Source organism: Balaenoptera musculus, chromosome 18, assembly GCF_009873245.2.
Source record: "Balaenoptera musculus isolate JJ_BM4_2016_0621 chromosome 18, mBalMus1.pri.v3, whole genome shotgun sequence".
In the NCBI taxonomy this organism is placed as follows: domain Eukaryota; kingdom Metazoa; phylum Chordata; class Mammalia; order Artiodactyla; family Balaenopteridae; genus Balaenoptera; species Balaenoptera musculus.
The window spans coordinates 7,851,595-7,875,422 of NC_045802.1; the positions used below are offsets into that span (position 1 = coordinate 7,851,595).

The 23,828-nt window shown below is 44.2% G+C and overlaps 1 protein-coding gene across 1 annotated transcript in view; it reads left to right on the forward strand.

Annotated features, from left to right (window-relative positions):
- Window positions 1-2,064: 2,064 nt before the first annotated feature.
- Window positions 2,065-23,828, forward strand: part of LOC118884395 (WD repeat-containing protein on Y chromosome-like) — a 115,480-nt gene continuing 93,716 nt past the window's right edge. Inside the window, 2 exon segments of the mRNA XM_036832045.1 lie at window positions 2,065-2,319; window positions 16,740-16,822. Coding sequence (XP_036687940.1) covers window positions 2,065-2,319; window positions 16,740-16,822 — 338 coding nt within the window.

Sequence of the window (23,828 nt, forward strand, 5' to 3'; positions counted from 1 at the left end):
AACAAAGAAAAGGAAATAGGAACCATGTGTGGAGCCCTCACCAGAGACAATTCGTTCTTTCAATTTGGCTTTTTGGAAGAAACAGAAATCCCCTCAAGGTGGCTCAAGTCAAGGGCCTTTGTCGTGAGGACACACATGCAATGACAGGGAATCTCATGGAAATCTTAGAACAGAAAGCTGTCTCTGAACCGGGTTTTCATGAGGCGGAGTCGGGAGTGGCTTTGGATTCAGAGGATATCTCGGAGCCAAGGTGCACTAGCTCAAAAGCTCTACTCTGGGGCCTCCTTGTTCGTGTAGCTCAGCTCCCTCCACTTGTCTGCTTCTGTCTGTCCTGTCTCCATTTCCTGAACATTTTCCCACCATTTCCTGAACACTTTTCAAAAGTCCTAGTTCAGACACTGAGACAGAGAGAGACTCTCACTGGCCCAGCTAATCTTTTCAATAGTCCGCAGGTTGATGGACATCTTTTACTCCTCTAATCAGCTGTGGGCAAGAGGGTCAAGGGTACCTGATCAGCCTTTGGTAGGATAGAAGGAGCAGGGCTGGCCTTAATAATAATAATAACAACAATAATAATAGCTACCATGCCTGGAGCACCTACTATGTGCCTTGAACTGCTCTAAATACTTGACATACATTATAACATTTACTTCATTTTTTACCCTGTGAGATGGGCACTATGATTACGACCATTTCATTTGGGGAAATTTAATATTATGATCCATGTAGCTGTATGTCTATATTCTGCCACCCCAGAAAAAAAGGTTGCGTGTCTGCAACACTTCCATATCCTAACCTCTTCTCTCTCTTTCAGCCCCCACACCCTGCAGAGATTTGTGCTCTCATTTTAGTTGTCCAAAGTGCTTGATTTAAATGCCCCATGTCCAAAACCATCCCTACTCCTTCTCCCCTCCCCCACTCATCCAAATCCTCCTCCACTCTGTTCACTTCCAGCTCTCCGCCCCTCTCTTCACCTGACCCCAGAAAGCCTGATGCGTTGTGTGAGGCCTGCCATTATTAGAGTGGTCTTTCCTCCAGGACAGATTTTATGTTCTTTTGGTTACGATGAAATAAAATCTCAAGGCACCAAGAGTGAGAAATTCTTCAAAGAGTTTCACAGGCTCTGTAGACTCAATTCCTACATGCAGCATCCAGGATGCTCTAAAGGGGGCCCTCTTAATCATCCAATAATCCTGAACCCTGACAAGGACACACAGTCTGCCCTAAGGCCTACAGCTGGGCCTCTGACAGGATAACTGGTCTACCTTTTAGTTCCTTTTCCCAGAGCCTAAATATGGACCCAATCAGCTGAAATGAGATTACAAACTTCTTTTGCTTTATTTGGCAACCAAAGAGATGAGTTTTCCCCCCAACCTCTATGTTTCAAAAAGATCCAATAAGCAAGATCTTTAAATCAAGGAAGTTTAAGAAAGAGTAGTACTACTCTGAGAACAAATACAAAAGGGCACAGTACTTAAGTAAAAAGTCTCAAATCTATTATTGCCTCTGTTTCCTTAAGATGGAAACACATGGAAAACCCAGCAATCCCAGGCACCTTCGGGGACTTTCCTGAGCAGCCCCTATAACAGTGTTGTCAAATTAATAGTAATTAGAATTACTGCTTAAACAACTTGTCATTTATACCTAATTACTACACCCTACAATAAAAATTATCATGACAGATTCACTTTGTTGTAAGCTTTATTTAATTACAATCCTTAACTTCCATGGATTTTGTCTTAATAGTTTACTGACTACTTGTTACATTGTCTGTTCAGAACTGAAAACATTTAAGAAACTCGTAGTTCTGGGGCTGTATCAGGGGTCTCTTTTTTCCCCCCCTTTACTTAAAGCAGAGTGGGAAGGGCTCAGCTTGATGCCTTCCATCGTGGTCAATTAAGGCAGAGATCCTGCCTCCACACCCCCAAAAGTCCTGTCCCGCTTTTGGTGCCACCTCTGAGAAGGTGGCTTCTCAAAAGGGAATTAGACGTGGGGTCATGGGCAATGGGGGTGGAGGGGGACCCAGTCTCCTTACCGAGACCCCTGACAGGACTGTGTCTCGGGATGGGGTCCGGGCAGCGTCCTGAACGCAGTGGCGATGCCGGGGGAGCCGCTGATGCTTCGAGCTCAGACTTGCCCCGCCGGACCTCGGCCTTCGGGGGAGCAGGGGCTGCGGAGAGCAGACCCCCCAGCCTGGCTGCTGCGGGCCTGCCTCACCCGGGGAAGATGCGCAGCCCCTCGGTCGGAACCGAGGACGTGGCCCGGAGGAGGGTGTCGCCTCCACACGCGGACCTGGCGCGGAGCCTGCGGACGGAAAGGGTGAGGGAGCGGCGAGCGGACCACCTTTGTGGGCCATGCGGGCTCCCGCGCAGGGCTTAGGACTGCGCTGGAGCCCCCTAGGGTCCGTGGCCAGTGACGCTGTTTAAAGCTGGGGTCCATATCAGGTGTGCTCTGGCCCCCTCTTCCCACGGAAGACCCATCCAGACCCATCCGCTGTTTGCTGCTCCTTAACCGACCTTCCCAGCGTGCACGCACCTCGCAAAGCACCCCTATAATCGGCCGGGGCCAGCTTCTGCAGGTGTCTTTCCTCTCCTTTCCACGCCTATCAGCATTTTCCTTTCTTAGGTCCACCTCCTTTCCAGTCTCATTCTTTGCTTCCCAAGGTCACAATTGCCTCTCCGGATAAATCAGATTCATGCTAATATGTTAAGGGTATGAATAAATTCCAATTAATCCATCTCATTTGATTTTAATTTGGCAAACATTTATGAAGCAATATCATATACTGAGCCCTAGAGAAAAACTCAAATTTAAACAAAATATAGCCCCTCAAGACTTTACACAACCAGCAGTTTTTCCTCAAAGGAAATGTTTTAGAGTACCAAAATGAGATTTTTAAAATTTAATAATAGTGTATTTATGTTAATGTTCCCTGGAAATCTAACAAGCACATCGAACCCAACCATGATTTCATGATTACTATTGTTTTGGATGAGGCTAAAGAAGGTAATATGTACAATAAGCGAGTCTATTTAAAGAAAAACATTAAGTAAATAAAATAAATGACAAAAATCTGTACAGATAATGGACTCATGACTAAGTTTTAGGGAAACAGGAGCTCAGTAAGAGAGAGAGATGTGTATCCAAAGACATATGCCCCTGATGGGGAGACGGGGAGGGGGAAATGACTTCTGGCTTTTGGGGACAAGGAAGGCTTCTGGGAGAAAGCGGCATATGAGATGGGCCTTCAAGGATCTCTAGGAGTTTTTCCAAGATATTACAAAGTGGAGGCCACCCCACATGGAGGAAACAGCACACCAGGCCACCCAAGTGATTGAAGTAAATGGGGCCCGAGGAGCAGAAATGGGACGAATGCTGGACAGTGAGGTTGGAAATGGATGATGAGGAGCTTAAAAAATAGGGAATTCCCTGGAGGTCCAGTGGTTGAGACTTCGCACGTTCACTGCCGAGGGCCCAGGTTCGATCCCCGGTCAGGGAACTAAGATCCCACAAGCCGCATGGTGGGGAAGAAAAAAAAAATTGGGGTTTTGTTCTTTTTGCCATTGTGACCTATGCAGATAATATATCAAAAGGAGCTTTCCTCAGGGCAGAGATCTTCATAGTGAGGGCGAGATCAATTAATGGGTCAGGAGATTGATTTGCTGGAATATGACCGGCATCTAAAATAATGACAGATGTTAATTCATATCAGAGTGCATCTTCTGAATAAGCACAAGTCATGTATTGTGAAACTTTTGTTACCTAGCGTGCATTGAGTCATGATGTCAAACGGGTCAGGAAATTTGAAACGAATTGCCCCCGTGTGATCTCAGCCAATGAGGATCTTCATGAACAACCTATTTCCGGTCACCTCTCAGGTCAGTGCATAGAGAGTTCAACCGTGTAGGTCGTACTCCGACCGTCACTTTGCCCATCAAACACTTTTTCAGTCTTCCAGGCTTCCATGAGAACTTTTCAGTCATTCTCAGAGGTTATGGGGCATTTCCTGGTTGAGGGTGACTTTTTCACCGACTGCGGCCAGGCCAGGTTTTGCTCCTTTGCTGATTGGGTTAGCCAGTTCGGAGCCTGCGGTGACCCAGGCCGTATTGTTTGTAGCTGGGCTGTGTTTGACGGGGTTCCTCTGAGGCCTGAGGCTACTCGTTGCCATCTCGGAACGGTGACGGGATCTGCAGCTCCTGGCTCGAAGTCTGTGTGGGCTGGCGTGGGATCGAGGCTGTGCCAGGTGGATGTGCGATGATGCCACTTCAAAGGAAAAGGCATGGCTTCAGGGACACGTATTTAAATGAGCTGTGGGAGAACGGGCACACAGCAGCTATTTTTTATTTGTGTTAGAACTACAAGAGCCAGAGTTGCTCATGCAGTACTGGCTTTGGATATAGGAGATGAAGACTTTTTTGGCTCTACCACTCACTTCCTTGGGGACCTGTCTTCTCCGATCCTCAGCTTCCCCGCTGTAAGGAAGGGGCGTGACTCTAACAGTTCTGAGACCCCTTCCAGCTCAGTTCTTCTCTATTTCTCCATCGCCTTGTTCTCGGTACAGGTATGTTGCTTCTGTTCTCACTCCTCCCTCCAATGCTCGTGGCAAACTGAGCAAATCCATCCTGGCTTTTCCCTGCCAAGAGCCTCAGAATCCTTCTCAACACAGTACTCGACTGCTACAACCGATCAGTGCACACGTGCAAGGTCAGCTTTGCCATTCTTATTTGCTAAGGCTGACAGAAGCATTTGTCTTTTTTTTTTTAACCACTGAGAGGCCATGGAATCTACCCAAGCAGCTGGAAAAGCAGCAAAGTATTCATTTTAGATTAATTTAGAGAAGCAAGCTGGGAAATGCTTGGGCTGCTCCTTGCAGCCCATTTGGATCCTCTTAAAAACTTGTAGAGGGGACTTCCCTGGAGGTCCAGTGGTTAAGACTTTGCCTTCCAATGAAGGGGGTGTGGATTTGATTCCTGGTGGGGGAACTAAGATCCCACATGCCTCGTGGCCAAAAAACCAAAACATAAAACAGAAGCAATATTGTAACAAATTCAATAAAGACTTTAAAAATGGTCCACATCAAAAAAATCTTTAAAAAAAAAAAAAGTCTGTAGAAGCTGTAGAATGTCCCCATGGTGGAAAGTCTTTAATACTCACTGAATGAAGGAGGAGGTTTGACTCTTCAATTGTCACCGTACTTGTAACCGTATAACATATAATCATAACTAAAACAGCAAGGTAAAAATGCCTCCAAGTAAAGGGGAATTTGAGGTTCACTTCTAGGGGACTAGTCACTTGGGTTGAAACAATCCACTCTGATTTTTAGACTCTCCAGAGAAGAGACGTGAGTGATAGTGGACATTGGAGGTCTGGAAATCCACACCCCTCCGGTCTACCCATCTGCCTGTGTTCTCTTGGGAGATGGCGCAGGAGCTGGCTGGGGACCTCTGGCAGAGGCGGGGCAGCAGAAAAGAGAGCTGGTATTAGGTCCTGGTGCCAGCACTTACTGGTTGTGGGAAAGTGGGCAAGTTAATTGAGCTCTCGGTGCCTCAATTTCCTGATCTGTGAAATGGGGACCATAATACTGTCTCCCTCACAGAGTTGTTATGAAGATTAATGGAAACATGCGTGTAAAGTATCCAGCAGCTTGTACATAATAAGCTCAAATAAAGGTTAGATGTTAGTGGCAGTGCTGTTTAAGGCTGCACTAGTTTAAAATGGAAGCCACCTTCTAATCTTCCTGCTCCTAAGATGCCTAAAAAGACAATCTTTTTTTTTTTAAGCCTCGTTTATCATGAGTTTGAAAGTTCCTGGCAGAATCACCCAGGCCTTTTTTTGACCCTTCTTCCTGTGGTTATGATCTTGTGTCACACAAGAAAAAGATTACTTTCACAGTCTAGGTTCACTGGAGAACTCCCTGCAGCCTCCCCTTTTCCTCTTCATCAGGACGATCCACCATGGGAGCCCCTAAATTTCAACCCGGAGAACCCCTCAAATCTTCTGGCGTTACTATCTCTTTTAGAATCTTAAGACCACGGAATCCTAACTGTCTGTTTTCTGAAGCTATAGAGACAGACACTCAAGGAACAGATTTTCAAAAGGATACTTTATTCAATTAATTAGTCAATTCCCTTGTCATAGATGTGAAATTACCCCTAAACCATCCGGACTGAGGAGACTCTACAGTGAGAAGCAAAGAAATGTTGGGATGTTAACAATAGGAGAGCTCATTTGCATTGCAAATGAGCAACCAGCAGGCAAATGAACCCTTATGGGAAAACCACTCTAATCATAAAAACTGCTTGCTTTCAGGGAGACTGCAGTGTAAGGACAAACAGAATCACAGCTCCATGAACCCTCTGCAATATAGGATATTAGAGAATATCCAGGTAGTTTTTTCTGAATATGCATTTGAATACAGCAAAATGCATTGCTGGGCAATAGACAGTATGTTTAAAACTTGACTCCACAACTGTGGACTCAATTATTTATGGCTGTCACTATAGCTATGATAGTTTGGAAATAGTCAGGCTTTTCTCTGTTTTTATTTGTAGGAAAACAAGTCATTCAAGCTTTTTAGTGATGCAATGTGACTGGCTGTCAATGGCAGTTACAAATTTTCAAGCCCTGCCAAACACAGGAGTACCCGAAAGGGACATATGTTTTCTCTGCTTTGTGTTCCAAATTTGCCTTAAAAACATGCAATTATGTGAAGGCCTGACTTATATTTTCAAGGAAGAGCACAATAATGGCTCTGTTTTGTAGCTGTGTTTCTCCAAAACGTATTTATATTGCTGCCGTTTCAAAAGAAGTTGGCTAATGATCACTGGATTTTTGCATTCCGTCACGACATATGAAAATTTGATTAGGGCTGTGAGATTTAAGAACTGATTTTTTAAGCGCAACAGAAATTTAGTTAACATCATTCGGTACTGCAGCCCTGAAAAGTCTTCTGTAGTTAGGGTTAGGGTTAAGGTTAGGGTTTTCATTCACTTCCTTATTTTTGTGCACAGTGGGAGGAGGGGAGGCCGGAAGCACGTGTATGTGTAACCAGAAGGCCAAGTTGGAATAGAATGACCAGGATAACAGAGAGCAAAGCTCGGAAGGTGCCAGAGGCTGTAGGTGTGTCATGAGCATATAGGAGGCAGGCTGGGTAGGATATTTCGGGGGATAGAAGGATGGCTCCGGGGAGAAGTTGTGAAGGGAGAGAGTGAGGCTTTTTGGTCACATTTTATACTTAACTGAAAATTGCTGTAAAACCTTTCATAAATTATATAATCACTGGCTTTGGTTTCATGCCCTTCGTTACTATTATTAATGATGGCATTCACTTCACTCTCGCAGAAGCATTTCTAGTAAATTTAAGGAGAGAAAATGAATTAGTCTCTTTCTGGATTGGGGAGCCCCCTCCTGGGAGGTAGGAAATTTTTTGTTATTTGTTCTTTTTCAGAAATGGAGGTAGAGAAGGGTGAAAGGCCCATTTCACATAATAAGGTGGTTAGTGGACAAGTAATGATCATGGTATAAATTTCAGGAAATTCTGAAGCTAAGAGAAAAAGATATTCAGGGGCAGTGGAAGGATAGAAGTCTGCGGTAAGGATAACATATATGCAGTATGTTTTGACTGCTTTGTACAAATCTAGAGTCACCACTTTTTAGGAATATAAGTGTTTTTAGGAATATAAATGCAGGAATAAAAGTCTTATGTAATGTATAGACTCATAAAGTATACTGTGTATTTAGAATTGTAAAGGCTCAGAAAAATACAATATGAAAATTGAAATAATACCATATTTTTCCCATAATATTCCAACCTTAAGGGGAATAATTTTCAAATCCTTAAAAAATTGTTTCACCCTCTGGAAGTCACATCTGGGATGAAGGATAAGAAGTCACATGCTCTTAGAGGCACCATCTTCTTGTTAGGTCTTGACCCTCAGTGTGATGGAATCATCTTTCACGTGTAGTCAACTATTGTTGGGGTCTTTCTCCCAGTCAGCTTTTTAAACATTACCTCCTGGGCTCAGGTCTTACCAAAAGAGCCCTACCAGGAAATTTTAAGTGGAAACTTCAGGTGGAGTGTTTTCCCGTTCTAGAGCTAGGTTTCCAATTTTGTTCCTTGGTGAAAGCAAGTTAAAAAGTAATTATTGAGTCATTTAGGACAGAATTTGAAAGGTGCTTCAACTTTACAAAATTGTGGATCTCCCAGGAGCTTTGGTGTCAGTCTGAGTTTTATGGTAAAGGCCACCACCTTGGAAGCTTGGAGGTGGTCAGAGAGATTTCAGAAGATGATCCTATTGGGGAAATAGCCTATTTCCTCCTTTGCTATCTTCCTCGGGCCTCAGGAGATGGTGCAAGAACATCAGAGCTTAGCTCAGCTCTACCCACTGGTGACAGTTTATTCATTCTTTCTAAGCCAGAAGTTTAAGGATTTTCGTTTATAAAAGCCAAATTGTTGAGATAGTAGCTAAGAGACTGGAGGTGGGGCAGAGGCATTCTCTGGGGATCTGTTTATTGAGCTAAGGACAGGGGACTAAAAGGTAACCAAATTCCCTAACACCAAGGGTACCAAGAGCCTCTGGCCATAGCTTCAGAAAATTTACCCCAGAAAAAGAGGCCGCAGATCAGTTCCCCCAGGGCCTCCTCCTGGTTCAGCCTGGGGTGAGACGGACCAATGAGCAGAGGATGCGCCACTCGGCAGTTCTAAGGCACTGGACTCCTGACAGGGAAGAGAGCATCTTTGGAATGTGATCTGGCAACATATTTTCACTCTCCCTTTTCTCATATCAGTCCCGTTCCAGATCTTTTCTTTCCCAAGTTATTGTCTATCCTCTCCTTTCCTTCCACCACCTCGCCACCTCTTCCTTCCTTCCTTCCTTCCTTCCAGCCCAGTTGAGCCAAGCCTACCCCAGAACTTGGGGCTGAATTGGAGTAGACACTGGGAACAATGACGGTTGGAATAGCCTAAGTGTTACTCAGAGGCTTAGCCACCCCATTGGCCTCCCATAGAGAGAGGAATTATGGGTTTCCAGAAATTGCATTTTATGGGCACTACTATTAGCATGATATGTTTTTAATTTATTTTCTTTTTGCTTTGATGAGATTGAACATCAAGTGACCCTTGAAGAGCTACAACACTTAAATGCACTCTTTCAGGTAGGAATTGAGCAGGTGAGCTTTCTAATTTGATTCTCTTTTTGATGGTTGATTTGTCAGTGAAAAGTACACGCCTTTTAGTTCCTATAAAACAGCAATGAAGAATAAATTCTCTGTAATTGTCACTTCTTAATGGAATTAGAAACAAAGTATGAATGCATCAGAGAAATGAACAAAAGGGATGGCATGCTAGAAGTTGACAGAGTTCAGGTAGGTCCAATTAGACATTCCATTCTTTGGACTTTTACTCCCAGACTAAACAAAATGCAACTATGTTCAGAGCTAATTATTCTTTTTCCCTCCTAGGAGTATGAGAAGAGAGGAAGGCAGCTGCTGGATATGGAAACTTAAAAATGCATAATGAAGCAGAGCATGAGGTCACAGAAGAAAGTAAATGGGTTTTATAAATGTTGGATCATTGAAACCCAGTTAAAATTTCAACCATAGGAACCAATTAGGCTTGATGATCTATCTGTACAATCACGCTCAGCTCTGAACTGTGATTTCTGCTAACACCCAGCTGACTTACTGAACAGTTCATATAGGAAAATATTTTTAAATTACTTAGTACACTAGGCCAACAAGATATTTAGAGACTTTTCTGGAAAAGGAGAAAAATGCTCTTATTAGATCACTGGTTATTTCCACGTGGGTTGTTTCCAAAGAGTTTGGACACTTCTCCCACCCCCAAACTGCTGGAATTAAGGATTTTAAATATTTTCTCTGCAGTCTTGTTCAGCCCAGTTTTTAGCCCAGAATATGAAATCTTATTGAATATCTTCGCCTGTTCAGGCTGCTGTAGAAAAAAAGAAAAAAAAACCCATAAAATGAGATGAGAGGCTTATAAACAACAAGCATTTATTTCTTACAGTTCCAGAGGCTGGAACTGAGGTCAGGGTGCCCTCAGGGTCAGGTGAGGGCCCTCTTCCAGGCTGCAGACTTCTCGTTGGATCCTAGCAGGGCAGAAGGGGTGAGGGAGCTCACTGGGGTCTCTTTCGTAAGATCACAAATCCGATTCTTGAGGGCTCCACATTCATGCCCTAAGCACCTCCCAAAGCCTCACCTACTAATGTCATCACATTGGGCATTAGGGTTTCAACATATGAATTTGGCAGGGAGGCGGGGACACAAAACTCCAAACATAGCAATGAACAAGGCTGTATTCATAAGATAAAATACATATGATAACAGGAGAGGTTGTTTAAGCTCTACTTGCTAAGGTTTCATGATTACATCTTAAACTATAGAAAAAAAGTATTCAAGGTAAAGCACTATGATCTTGTCCCTGGAGTTTAAACAAAATCCCACCATTGTCAAACTGTAGGCTGATGAGGTCCCCAATGCCCCTTCTAAGTTACAAAGCCCTCGGTTTCCATGGCTCGAGTGGAAGTTTATGTATGTTTAGAGTTTCATCTGCTGTGGAGAAGTGATCGTTAAAAAACACCCATCTTTTAAAAATATCTACTCTGTATGCATAATATTAAACAAAAAACTATGGGGTAGAGAGAGGAGTGTTTTCAATGGATAAATTATCAGGTGTTTTAACAACATCCCAGACCTTTTTAGCCAAAGCAGTCTAATTATCTGCATTTTTAGCATGCCTGCCCCCCTAGTCAGTGATCTACTCATTCTCTTCTCCTCTCATTCATTCATTCATTCACTCACACATTCATTCATTCAATAAACATTTACTAGTGGCACAGAGTCAGTCAAGTGGGCTCTGCCCTCGGGGAGGTCAGAGCTGGCCTAGAATTCAGCCTGGGTGCTATGCGAGCATCTAAAGCAGACCAGGGAGCCAAGAAGGTCTCCTGGAGGAGATGAACCTTGGGCTGAGTTTTCAGGGACACAATGTACAGGGTGAGTGTTTCAGATATGGGTGCCACCTAGAGGAATGGGGGTCTTACACCAAACCTTGTGGTTCCCTTGGGGAGCAGAGAAGGTGATGCCCTATTTTCCTATTTCCATATCTTCCCACGTGCTGTTCCCTTGCCTAGAATGCTCTCCTCCCATTTTTTGCCTGAGTAATAATTCTCCCTGGATTCTGGTTTTTCTTATGTTCCCAGAATTTAGGACCATGCCTGGCCCATACAGATGTCCAATAAATGCTGTTGAATGAATGACTGACTTTAACGCAGTACAGTCACCATGGGCTCAAACGACTCTGTCCGAACTTTCCTAGAAAGAAGTAGCTGCTCCTCCTTTTAACCTGAGAGCGGTCCGCAGTTTCCTGTAACACAGAATCTGTTTTCTGCACTGCATTGCTGGTTTGCTGTGACCCCGCTAGACAGCGAATGCCATGAGGGCAAGTAAGGCATCTTTCAGCTCTGAAGCTGCAGCATCTGACACAGGGCTTGGCATGCCATTGGTGCTCAATGAGTGAGCGATGTGAGGAGGAAGCGGTCCAGTGTCTCTCACATAATCATGCTGAGAAGGCAGCTCCCCAGGGCAGGGCCAGAGGCTGTTCATGCAGACCCCAGCGCCCCTTTAGCTCTGACTGATAGGGGAGGCTGCATCTCTCTGGGCAGAGCCACGGTGCTGCAAGGCCAAGGAGTGGCCGTATGACGGCCCATGTACTGCCCGAGGGCCCACTCCCACCGTGGTCCACAACGCTGCACGGCCCCTGCCTCACGCCACCTTGTCCGGAGCCCCAAGGTGCCCGGGTGGACCCACACCTCTCCCAGGCTCTGCTCTGTGGGGACAGGGGTGGTCTGGGTGGGCAGCCTGAGCCCAGGCAGTGATTGCCCTCCTCCTGAGCTTTTTTGTTTCCGGTTGCATCTCTGATCCTTGTCTCTCTGCAAGCCATCCCTCTAGCTGTTTTGGTCTGTTTGGACTTTCATTCCAAAAATATTTGTTACTTATTATGTGCATGGTATTGCCTAGTTGCCATGGTAATGTCTGCGCTGGCAGCCACACCCAGGGGTGTGAGATGTCTCCTTTGGAGCATGACGTAGAGGGAACTGGGGCTGAGCTTAGTCCCACAGCCAGGGTCTCTCCTCACGACCCCTACACTGGCACTGGGTATCGACTCACCAAGGGGCAATGCCCTGGTGTCTTGAAATAAGGCATCATCTCATTTTTTCCATTTGGTATCATCACTGAGCAAAGGCAAACACCCCTGAGACTTATAAGAGAAAAGCCAACACCTCACTCCCCAAAATAGACATAAAACCTGACCATCTCTATTGAAGCTGCAATTACGGAATCCTGGGGTTTGAAAGGACCTTAGAGGTCACTTAGTATATAACCACTTCAATGCATAAATTCTATTCTCTGCTAAGCCAGGAGCCAGCATAGGCTTGAATACCTTCAGCTTAAGGGAACTCGATACTTTATAAGGTAGCCCATTTCAAGGTTGGAGAGCTCTGACCTTAAATTTGTTTTTTTCCCTTTATGAGCTAAAATTGGTTTCTTGACATTCTACCCATTAGTCCCATTTCTAAGCTTTTGCACCACTCTCTGCGTTATCCATTGCACCAGAACAAAATTACCACAAACTCAGTAGCTTAAAACTACACATTTATCACCTCACAGTTTTTGTAAGTTAGGCATCCAGTCTTGGCTTAGCTGGATTCTCTGCTTCAGGGTGTCTCGTGAGGCTATATCAAGGTGGTAGCTATGCTAGGGTCTCATCTGAAAGCTTGACTGGGGAACAGTGCCCTTCCAAGGACACATGGGCTTTGCCAGGATTCAGTTTCTTGCAGGCTGTTGGACAAAGGCCTCAGTTCCTTGCTGGTTGTTGGCCATCTCTATAGGGCAGCTCACAGCATGGCAGCCAGCTTCCTCAAAGCCAGCAAGGGAGAGAGAGAGCCTACCAGAAGTTATGACTGGTTACCAGCAAGTTACTCAAAGAGAGGGGGTTTTATCGGCCTGAATACCAAGAGGCAGGGATCGTGGGGTCCATCTTATAGTCTGCCTGTTACAGCCACACAGAAGAAATCTACTCTCTCTCCCACAGAAGGACCCTTCTAACACTTGAAAGTCATTTTTATGCCTTGCGCATCTTTTTGTCCTGGCTACACCCAAGTGAGTCTCCTCGCCATCCCAACCGTTGTCCTCGGAACTTGCTTTGCTGTGTATCTCAAAGTGGGGATACACTCAAAGATACTGATACACTTTGAGTTTCAGTATCTCAGATTGAAACTCAGTTCAGGCCTCTGGCTGGAACTGACCAGGGTGGAGTGGGACCCCCTGGGAACATATGCACTGGGAGACCCACAGCTCCTCCTACTAATTAAGGCTTGATTTCAAAAGTAGACATTCTAGGAGCTCAGTCTCTTGCTGGGGAAGAGTTTTGGTGTCAGTGCACTGAATTCAGATTAACAGTCCTATTAATGTTTTGGAGCAAACATTCCAGAGATCTTAGAGTAGTATGCATTTTTGAATATGAAAATTGGAAAAATGAGTATTTCCCCCCTCCTTGTGTATCCTCTCATCCACCAATCTAGTGAATAGTTTATTCTAAAAGCAGTTTTATTTTTTTCTCTCTAGAGTACTGAACAAATAGAACAACTTTTCATGAAAATAGGCTATGAAGCAGTGGGCAGAATTCAGTGGGTAAGTTGGGTTGTGTTTTGTGAATCAGACTTGAAGTTGGTGAGGAAAATGCAGAAAATGTTTGGTTCTGAGCCTTTCTGGAGTATCCTATGCCCCTCAGTACCCTTGCCAAGTTGAAGTTGAACCAAGGGGACATGCATATTCACAATTTTCAAGTTCTTGTAATGTCAGGGTATGCTTGGAATAGCTTAACTAGGAATTGCAGTAGCTCAGGCAAGTTCCAAGAAGGCGTTCCTAAAACCAGGAAATGAAGGCTGCATCTGCCACCTTACCCAAAAGCAAAAGTGAAACACCAGTGAGCAAGGAATCCTGCGAGCAAGCAACACCTGGTGATAATCAGATCACTGACGCACGGCAAGTGTTTAGAAAGGGGGCAGCCACAGAGTAATTTCTCAACAAACGTTATCATCATCGTCATTATTAATGTTTCCCAATTTGGGTTGTACGATAATGAGGAGCTGAGACATCTGCTTTTAAAATTCTCTGCCATTGTGCATCAGTATCCTTCCATTGTTCTAGGATGAACTAAGTTCTAAAACGACAAGCTGAGCAGCATTCACCTCTATTCAGACCTCGGGCCAGTGCCCCAACCAAAGCAAATACAAGTGTTTTCACTGTCATCTGATTTGAAAGGGAACAGTCGGGATTCCAGGAAAGAGAAGGGAAGACTCTAGTGAATTAGGGTTTTGGGGGAAGTGGAGAGAAAATGGAGATGTTCCCAGGCCCTGTAGGCACGCCCACCCCTTCCCCAGACCGCAGGTCTGTTTTTCCCTACGTGCACTGCTGAGATTCGAAATGAGGCATACATCCTGGTGGGTCGGAACTGTGCGGTCAGACCAATGGGGGCTCAAGTCTCAGGCCAGCCACTTACTAGTTGTTTGACCTTAGGCAGATTATTTAACCTTTCTAGGCTTGAGTTTCGTAAAACGAGGAGAGCAACAGTACCTACCTTATCCAGCTATGGCAAGAATGGAGGTGAAGGTCCACCTTGCATGGAACAGGGTATGTGCTCAACCATCATCATCACCTTTAGACAGAGAGACTGGGCAGGGAAGCGAGACACTGGGGAGCAGATTTCCAGCCCCAGCCGAACAGGCGCACCCCAGTTATTAGCCCCGAGTTTTTGGCAGCCAAGTTCACATCGATGAACCAATAATTATGTCAGGACTTATCCATGTCCTGAGGATAAAGAGAATTTTTGAAAGCCAGAAAGACAGTAGACGTTTAATGAATTTTCCTTTCTTCACCAGGATGGCTTCTGCACATACCTGCAGCTAGTGTATTCAGAGCAAGCTGGTGCTCTGGCTCGACAGAAAGAGGTTTCCTTCCAGCTGCCTGCTGTGCTGCAGGGGCTGTCGTATGGGGGTCCTGTGCTGCGCGTTCTCTCTGCGCCTGATGACACCTTAATCATGATCAGAGAGGACGGGGCCGTTTATTTCTGGTCCCCGCAGCTGAAGTTGAAAAGAAGAAAGCGGGTTTTTGTATGTGATTCTCATTTGATAAGGATGCTGAGTGCTCCAGTTTGATTTTATTTGCTATTTTAAACTGCTCCTCAAGTGGCATGATTACAGAAATTGTGTCCTTGAATATAATATATTCATGTTGGATTTTGCCAGTCTATGGAATGCAAATAAAATATGATCTCTATATGTAGTGCAAGATAATTCCTCATTTTGCTTCTAAATCAGATGGATGAATTACTCGTGATTCCATCATGTAATTTATCATATGTCTTAATGAATGACAAATGGAAAAGAATTTTCCATTTTTCTCCCTGTTAATGGTTATTTCAGTTTAGGTTGCTCTGTGAGGGTTTCTCCTTAGAGAACTTACAGAATCACAGGATCAGAAATTCAGAAGGCAAGAAGCATTTGGGAAGTACACTTAGGATAGGAATAACAATACCTGACCCATTCCAGAATATATTCTATCTTTAAAGTCTTTTATTATCTCATTCAACAAATAGTTGAGCCCTTGTCACTGCTCAGGTTCTGTGTTGTGTGCTGGGGGTACAGACACCCATTTCTGTCCTCAGGAAACTTATCATCCACCCTAGAAGTTACAGCTAAACCATAACCCTCAGGCTGCCAGATAAGCCCGCTCTAGAGAGAGGGAATAAAGGTGGTTCTTCAAATGTATATAGCAAGTTCTCTATATAGGCAGACCCTGTTTTATTGCATCCCACAGATACTGCATTTTTTTACAAATTGAAGGTTTGTGGTAACCCTGCATCGAGCAAGTCTACGAGAGCCATTTCCCCAGCAGCATTTGCTCATGTTGTGTCTCTGCGCCACATTTTGGTAATTCTCGCAATAGTTCAAACTTCTTCATTATTATTGTATCTGTCATGGCGATCTGTGATCAGGGATCTTTGATGTTACTATTGCAAAAAGATTGCTACTCACTGAAGGCTCAGATGGTGGTCTAGCATTTTTTAACAAAAAAGTATTTTTAAATTAAGGTATGTACATTGATTTTTTTTTTAAGACATGGCACACTTAATAGACTACAGCATAGTGTAAACATAACGTCTGTATGCACTGGGAAATCACAAAATTTGTGTGAATTGCCTTATTGCGGTGGTCTAGAACTGAACCCTCCCTCAATATTTCCGGGATACGCCTGTAGTTGAGGGCGAAAGTCAACTAAAGAAAACTCTATACAGTGGCATGGACATATATACGCTACCAAATGTAAAATAGATAGCTAGTGGGAAGCAGCACATAGCACAGGGAGATCAGCTTGGTGCTTTGTGAGCACCTAGAGGGGTGGGATAGGGAGGGTGGGAGGGAGACGCAAGAGGGAGGAGATATGGGGATATGTGTATATGTATAGCTGATTCACTTTGTTATAAAGCAGAAACTAACACACCATTGTAAAGCAATTATACTCCAATAAAGATGTTAAAAAAAAAGAGAAAACTCTATAATGTTAAGTATGCATATTAAGGGCCAGAGTGGCTTGAGACAATGGAAATTGTCTTATCATTAAAAGGGCATATTTTTGTTTATTTCCACCCTTCAACCTTTTAGGACAAGCCCATCATTCGGAAGCCCAGGTGGGTGACGGATGTCACCAGCATGCCACAGTACAACAGACTGATCCTAGGGACTGGGTGAGTGCCTGCAGCTCTTCAATGGCTAAGTGAATAATCATTGGGCTATGAAATTCATTTCCATGTGTGGGTTTACACAGACACATACCCATCTGTGGTAATAGGGTAAAGTATGAAGCCCTTAAAAAAAAGCTGCTGTGCAAAGAAAGGTATCACTTTGGCCTATTGCAATGATACTGTCCTTGCTTCAAACTGACGGGGCCCTCTTCTGGAATACTTCCAGAGTGAGAGAAAATGTTACCTTTTAGCGCCATTTATTTTAGATTCAAAATAATATTGCCACTTTATTGTCCACCAAAATTCAGTCCAAAGTGATTTTATTTTTCAAAAAATAAAATCCACAGTAAAAAATAGACAAAGAAAAAAACGAAACAAAACAAAACAAAAAACTATACTCACTGCTGGAGAGCCTTCAAAGAATGCGTCTCAGGCTGTGAAGGAAGATACTGAAGGTTTCCATCAATGGCAGCATAATGAAAATGAATGAGCAGCGTCCCGGGCGCCAAGCAACTTCAGTAATGGGCCAAGGCAAGGGGGGTGCGGCTTGGTGCGAAGGAATTTTGGAAAACTCCAAAACAAGGTTGAAGCAAAAGAAAGTTCAACACTGGAGGAGGGTGAGCTGTGATGGGGGCGGTGGTGTCCAGGCTGAGGAATTAGGCTGTTTAGCACGGGGCTGGGGGCATGGCTAAGTGAAGGGGCGGAGCTTGAATGTGGTTCCCACCGCCCTGTCTGACTCCTCCCACCTCCTCCGACTCCACCCAAGCCCAAACTTGCCTCATTTAGAAGCCCCTGGTTTCCTAGGCTTCAATCACCTTAGTAAACAGTTAATACAACCTCACATCCTCTGGGCTATTAAATACAATTAAGTTTAATGTTAAGTTTAATTATTAAAATATACTTATTAACATATTAATATATAATCTTACAAGTAATGTTAGTTATTAAATAGCAACAAATTTGGATTTCTAAATTCAGCCCAGCTGGATTTTAAAAAGCATGCTCAGGAGTCAAGATGGTGGTGTGGGGCTTCCCTGGTTGCGCAGTGGTTGAGAATCTGCCTGCCAATGCAGGGGACACGGGTTCGAGCCCTGGTCTGGGAAGATCCCACATGCCGCAGAGCAACTGGGCCCGTGAGCCACAACTACTGAGCCTGCGCGTCTGGAGCCTGTGCTCCGCAACAAGAGAGGCCACGATAGTGAGAGGCCCGCGCACCGCGATGAAGAGTGGCCCCCGCTCGCCGCAACTGGAGAAAGCCCTCACACAGAAACGAAGACCCAACACAGCCAAAAATAAATAAATAAATAAATTAATTAATTAAAAATGCAACTGTGGGAAAAAAACACTTAAAAAAAAAAAAAGATGGTGGTGTGGGAAGACGCGGAGTTAGCGTCTCTCCACAACTAGGGTGCCTGCCTGCTGCTGGAGGGGGACTCTGACGCCCAAGGAGACGGGAGGAACCCCCAAGTGAACCAGTAGGATGTTGAGGGGGCTGAGGGGGGAGGAGAAGTGGAGGCCAGACTGGATCAGTGCCACTGAGGCCGGGGAGGTCAGGAAAGTCAGGCGGGAGGGACCCTCCAGGAGGAGCGAGAGAGGAACAGAAGGCAATCAATCACCTGGTCCACTCGGGCCGGGGAGCCTGCTGAGCTCCCAGGCTGGTACCCCCACTCAAAAGCCCCCTCCAGGCCACGTGGGTCCTGGGGACATAGGAGGGAGGCTGGCGAGATGAGGAAAGACAGGTGGGAGGAGCCGTCTGGGAGGAGAAGGAGAGGAGAGGAGGGCGTTAGCCCCTCCCACTCGAGCCCAGGAAGCCTGCTGGGCTCCCAGGTGAGGTCCCCTGCCCTCTGAGACCAGGGGTGAGGGGCATGCCTGGGCCCCTTCTGTTCCTTGAGCCTAAGCCCCACCCCCCACAGCCCCCAGGGCCTTTTCCAGCCCTGTGGGTCCTGAGCATTGGCCCCGTCCACCACCCAAACTGCACCCTTGCTTAGGCCCCGCCCTCCACAGCCAAGGCCTTCCCTCCCCGTTTTTTTTTCTTTCTTTCTTTTTCTTTTTTTTTTTTCTTTTCCTTCCTCCTCTGTTTTACTATTGTGGTACTGATGTACCTTATGGTTGTTGATTCATCTATATTTTTATTTTATATTCTTTCTAACATATCTGTTAGTTTCCTAGTCTAATTTTATTTTTTACTTTGTTATTGCTTTTTTTTTTTTTTGCCACCCCACACGGCTTGTGGGATCTTGGTTCATGAGCCAGGGGCTGAAGCTCCTGCGGTGGGAGCACTGAGTCCGAACCACTGGACTAACAGAGAACCTCAGACACCAGTGAATATTCATCAGAGTGAGGTGTCACAGAGGTCCTCATCTCAGCATCAAGACCCAGCTCTACCCAAAAACCTACAAACTCCAGTGTTGGAAGCCTCAGGCCAAACAACCAGTAAGACAGGAACACAATCCCACTCATTAAAAAAAAAAAATATATGAGATGGCAAAAAAATATGCCACAGAGAAGGAGCAAGGTAAAAACCTTAAAGACCAAATAAATGAAGAGAAAATAGGCAATCTACCTGAAAAAGAATTCACAGTAATGATAGAAAAGATGATCCAGAATCTCGGAAATAGAATGGAAGCACAGATTGAGAAAATACAAGAAATGTTTAACAAAGATCTAGAAGAACTAAACAACAAACAAACAGAGATGAACAACACAATAACTGAAATGAAAAATACTGTAAAAACCACAAATACATGGAGGCTAAACATTGCGCTACTAAATAACCAAGAGATCACTGAAGAAATCAAAGAAGAAATTTAAAAATACATAGAAACAAATGACAATGAAAAAACGACGACCCAACACCTATGGGATGCAGCAAAAGCAGTTCTAAGAGGGAAGTTTATAGCAATTCAATCTCACCTCAAGAAACAAGAAATATCTCAAATAAACAATCTAACCCTACACTTAAAACAACTAGAGAAAGAAGAACAAAGAAAACCCAAAGTCAGTAGAAGGAAAGAAATCATAAAGATCAGAGCAGAAATAAATGAAATAGAAATGAGGAAAACAATAGCAAAGATCAATAAAACTAAAAGCAGTTTCTTTGAAAAGATAAACAAAATTGATAAATCCTTAGCCAAACTCATCAAGAAAAAAAAGGGAGAGGACACAAATCAATAAAATTAGAAATGTAAAAGGAGAAATCACAACTGAAACTGCAGAAATACAAAGGATTATAAGAGACTACTACAAACAACTATATGCCAATAAAATGGGCAACCATGACGAAATGGACAAATTCTCGGAAAGATACAATTTTCCAAGACTGAACCAGGAAGAATTAGAAAATATAAACAGACCTATCACAAGTAATGAAATTGAAACCGTAATTAAAAATCTTCCAAGAAACAAAAGTCCAGGACCAGACGACTTTACAGGTGAATTCTATCAAACATTTAGAGAAGAGCTAATATCCATCCTTCTCAAACTCTTCCAAAAAATTGAAGAGGGAGAAACACTCACAAATTCATTCTACCAAGCCACCATCACCTTGATTCCAAAACCAGAAAAAGATATCACAAAAAAAGAAAATTATAGACCACTATCACTGATGAACATAGATGCAAAAATCCTGAACAAAATACTAGCAAACAGAATCCAATAACACATTAAAAGGATCAAACACCATGATCAAGTGGGATTTATCCCAGGGATGCAAGGATTCTTCAATATATGCAAATCAATCAATGTGATACACCACATTAACAAATTAAAGAATAAAAACCATATGATCATCTCAATAGACGCAGGAAAAGCTTTTGACAAAATTCAATACCCATTTATGATAAAAACTCTCCAGAAAATGGGCATAGAGGGAACCTACCTCAACATAATAAAGGTCATATATGACAAACCCACAGCAAGCATCATACTCAATGGTGAAAGCATTTCCACTAAGATCAGGAACAAGACAAGGATGTCCACAGTTGCCACTCTTATTCAACACAGTTTTGGAAGTCCTAGCCACAGCAATGAGAGAAGAAAAAGAAATAAAAGGAATCCAAATTGGAAAAGAAGAAGTAAAACTGTCACTGTTTGCTGATGACATGATACTATATATAGAAAATCCTAAATATGCCACCCAGAAACTGCTAGAACTAATCAATGAATTTGGTAAGTTTGCAGGATACAAAATTAATGCACAGAAATCTCTGGCATTCCTATACACCAACAATGAAAAATCAGAAAGAGAAATTAAGGAAACACTCCCATTCACCATTGCAACAAAAAGAATAAAATACCTAGGAATAAACCTGCCTAAGGAAGCAAAAGACTTGTACTCAGAAAGCTATAAAACACAGATGAAAGAAATCAATGACATGAAAAGATGGAAAAATATACCATGTTCTTGGATTAGAAGAATCAATATTGTGAAAATGACTATACTACCCAAAGCAATCTACAGATTCCATGCAATCCCTATCAAACTACCAGTGGCATTCTTCACAGAATTAGAACAAAAAATTTTACAATTCGTATGGAAACACAAAAGACCCCGAATAGCCAAAGCAATCTTGAGAAAGAAAAATGGAGTTGGAGGAATCAGGCTCCCCTACTTCAAATTATACTACAAAGCTACAGTAATCAAGATAGTATGGTACTGGTGCAAAAACAGAAATATAGATCAATGGTACAGGATAGAATACCCAGAGATAAACCCACACACATGTGGGCACCTAATTTACGACAAAGGAGGCAAGAACATACAATGGAGAAAAGACAGCCTCTTCAATAAGTGGTGCTGGGAAAACTGGACAGCTACATGTAAAAGAATGAAATTAGAACATTATCCAACACCATACACAAAAATAAAGTCACAATGGATTAAAGACCTAAATGTAAGGCCAGACACTATAAAACTCTTAGAGGAAGACAGGAAAAACACTCTTTGACATAAACCACAGCGAGATCTTTTTTGACCCACCTCCTTGAGTAATGGAAATAAAGACAAAAATTAAAAAGTGGGATTTAATTAAACTTAAAAGCTTTTGCACAGCAAAGGAAACCATAAGCAGGACAAAAAGACAACCCTCAGAATGGGAGAAAATATTTGCAAATGGAATGACAGACAAAGGATTAATCTCCAAAATATACAAGCAGCTCATGTAGCTCAATATCAAAAAAACAAACAACCCAATCTAAAAATGGGCAGAAGACCTAAACAGACATTTCTCCAAAGAAGATATACAGACTGTCAATAAACACATGAAAGGATGCTCAACATCACTAACCATTAGAGAAATGCAAATCAAAACTACAATGAGGTATCACCTCACACCAGTCAGAGTGGCCAATCATTTTTTATATTGAGAAATACAGAGAAAAGTTGATGGAGTTAGAAGGAAGTGATTGAAAAGCAAACCTGTAGCCGAGTGTGTTCTCAGAGAACAAAGCCAGGCAGAACCCGTCCCCAGCGCCCCTCGTGGGCATGTGCGGTACTGCCCTAGGTCCCACTCCTCCCCAGAGGACTGCGCACTTGGACTCCTCAGGAGGGCCCCCCCTCTCTGGGGGGTCGTGGGAGAGGGCATTGGCGCCTTTCCCTGTGCTGTGGGGCCCAGGTGCCCAGCCTGGCCCAGTGAGGGTGGCACATGATTGAGTTGTGGGTGATTGATTGCTTTTTACTCACGCCATCTCGGAGAGTTTCCTGAAAGTGATATTTTGTGTTATCACTGCTTTCAAGAAAGGCCACTTTGATGAGAAAATAAAAAGGACAGCCCTGAGAGGACTCGTGCAGGCCCAGCAAAGCGAGTGCAGCTCAGCCCGGCGGGCTTGCCTCCTGCCTCTCCCACCCCCGGGCCAGACCCCAGCTCCCAGCATGGGGGGCGGGGCAGCAGGGCTGGGCTCCACCTGGGGCAGCTTGGGGACTCTGGCGAAGGCAGGACTTTGTGGTAGACTCAGATCTCAGTCCCTTCACTCATCTCTGGGGACCTGGGCAAGTCCAGTCTTCATTCTCAACCTCAGGTGGCCCATCTGCACCACGGAGATGATAAGGCTGGCCTCACAGGGCTGTGGTGAAGATGAGACATGCGCCCTAGATGTAGGCGCTCACACTGCGCCCAGCAGAACAGGTGCTCCTCACAGCCAGCGCCCTTCCTCTTCCGGTCCCGACGTGCTGGGAGCGGCATGAACAATGCATGACCGCCTGCGGGCCTTCTGTGCCCTCACCATGGCCTCAAAGCTCTTCGGACCCCCTCCCACTTCACTCGCTCCCAGTCTCTGGAGCACCAGCCTCCATGGCCTCATTCAGTTACTCAGATGCCCTCAGCAGTTTCCCATTTCAGGGCCTTTGCCCTTGTTCCCTCTGCCTGAAGCACCACGCCCACCCCACCCCCACCTTTCCCTTCTGATCTTAATTTAAATCTCACCTCCTCCTTATCTGACTATGCGCCCATTGACCCTGTTCATTTTCCCTATTGCACATGTCATGGGCCTATGAGTATAGATGGTGAATTCTTTGTCTACTGACTGTCACTAGACTGGGAGGGTAAGAACCACAACTGTTTTGTTCCCCACTGTAGGTCTAACACCTATGACAAGGCATGGCACATTATAGCTGTTCAATACTTTTTTTAAAAAAATGAATAAGCAATCACAAACTGAGACTCTGATGTCAAATCTCACTAGGATTTACTGGCAGGTGGTCTGAACTCTTTGTGCCTCAATTTTCCTTGTCTGTAAAACTGGTAAATAAAAATAGTACCCAGCTCATTGGGTTGTTAGGAGGATTTCATGAGATAATACTTGTCAGGTACTTGTCTGGTACTCAGGAAGGACACTATAAATTCTGGTTTCCATTATCAGGATTAGGTGAACTCTTGACAGGGGAGGGCTGAGTGCAGAGCACCCCAAATTAGCAAAGGTTCCAGGGACACTGTGATCCCAGGACATCATGAGGACCTTGTCCTGTCCCATCACTCTTGGGGCTTGGAGCTGGGGGGCGAGGAGGAGTCTTTTG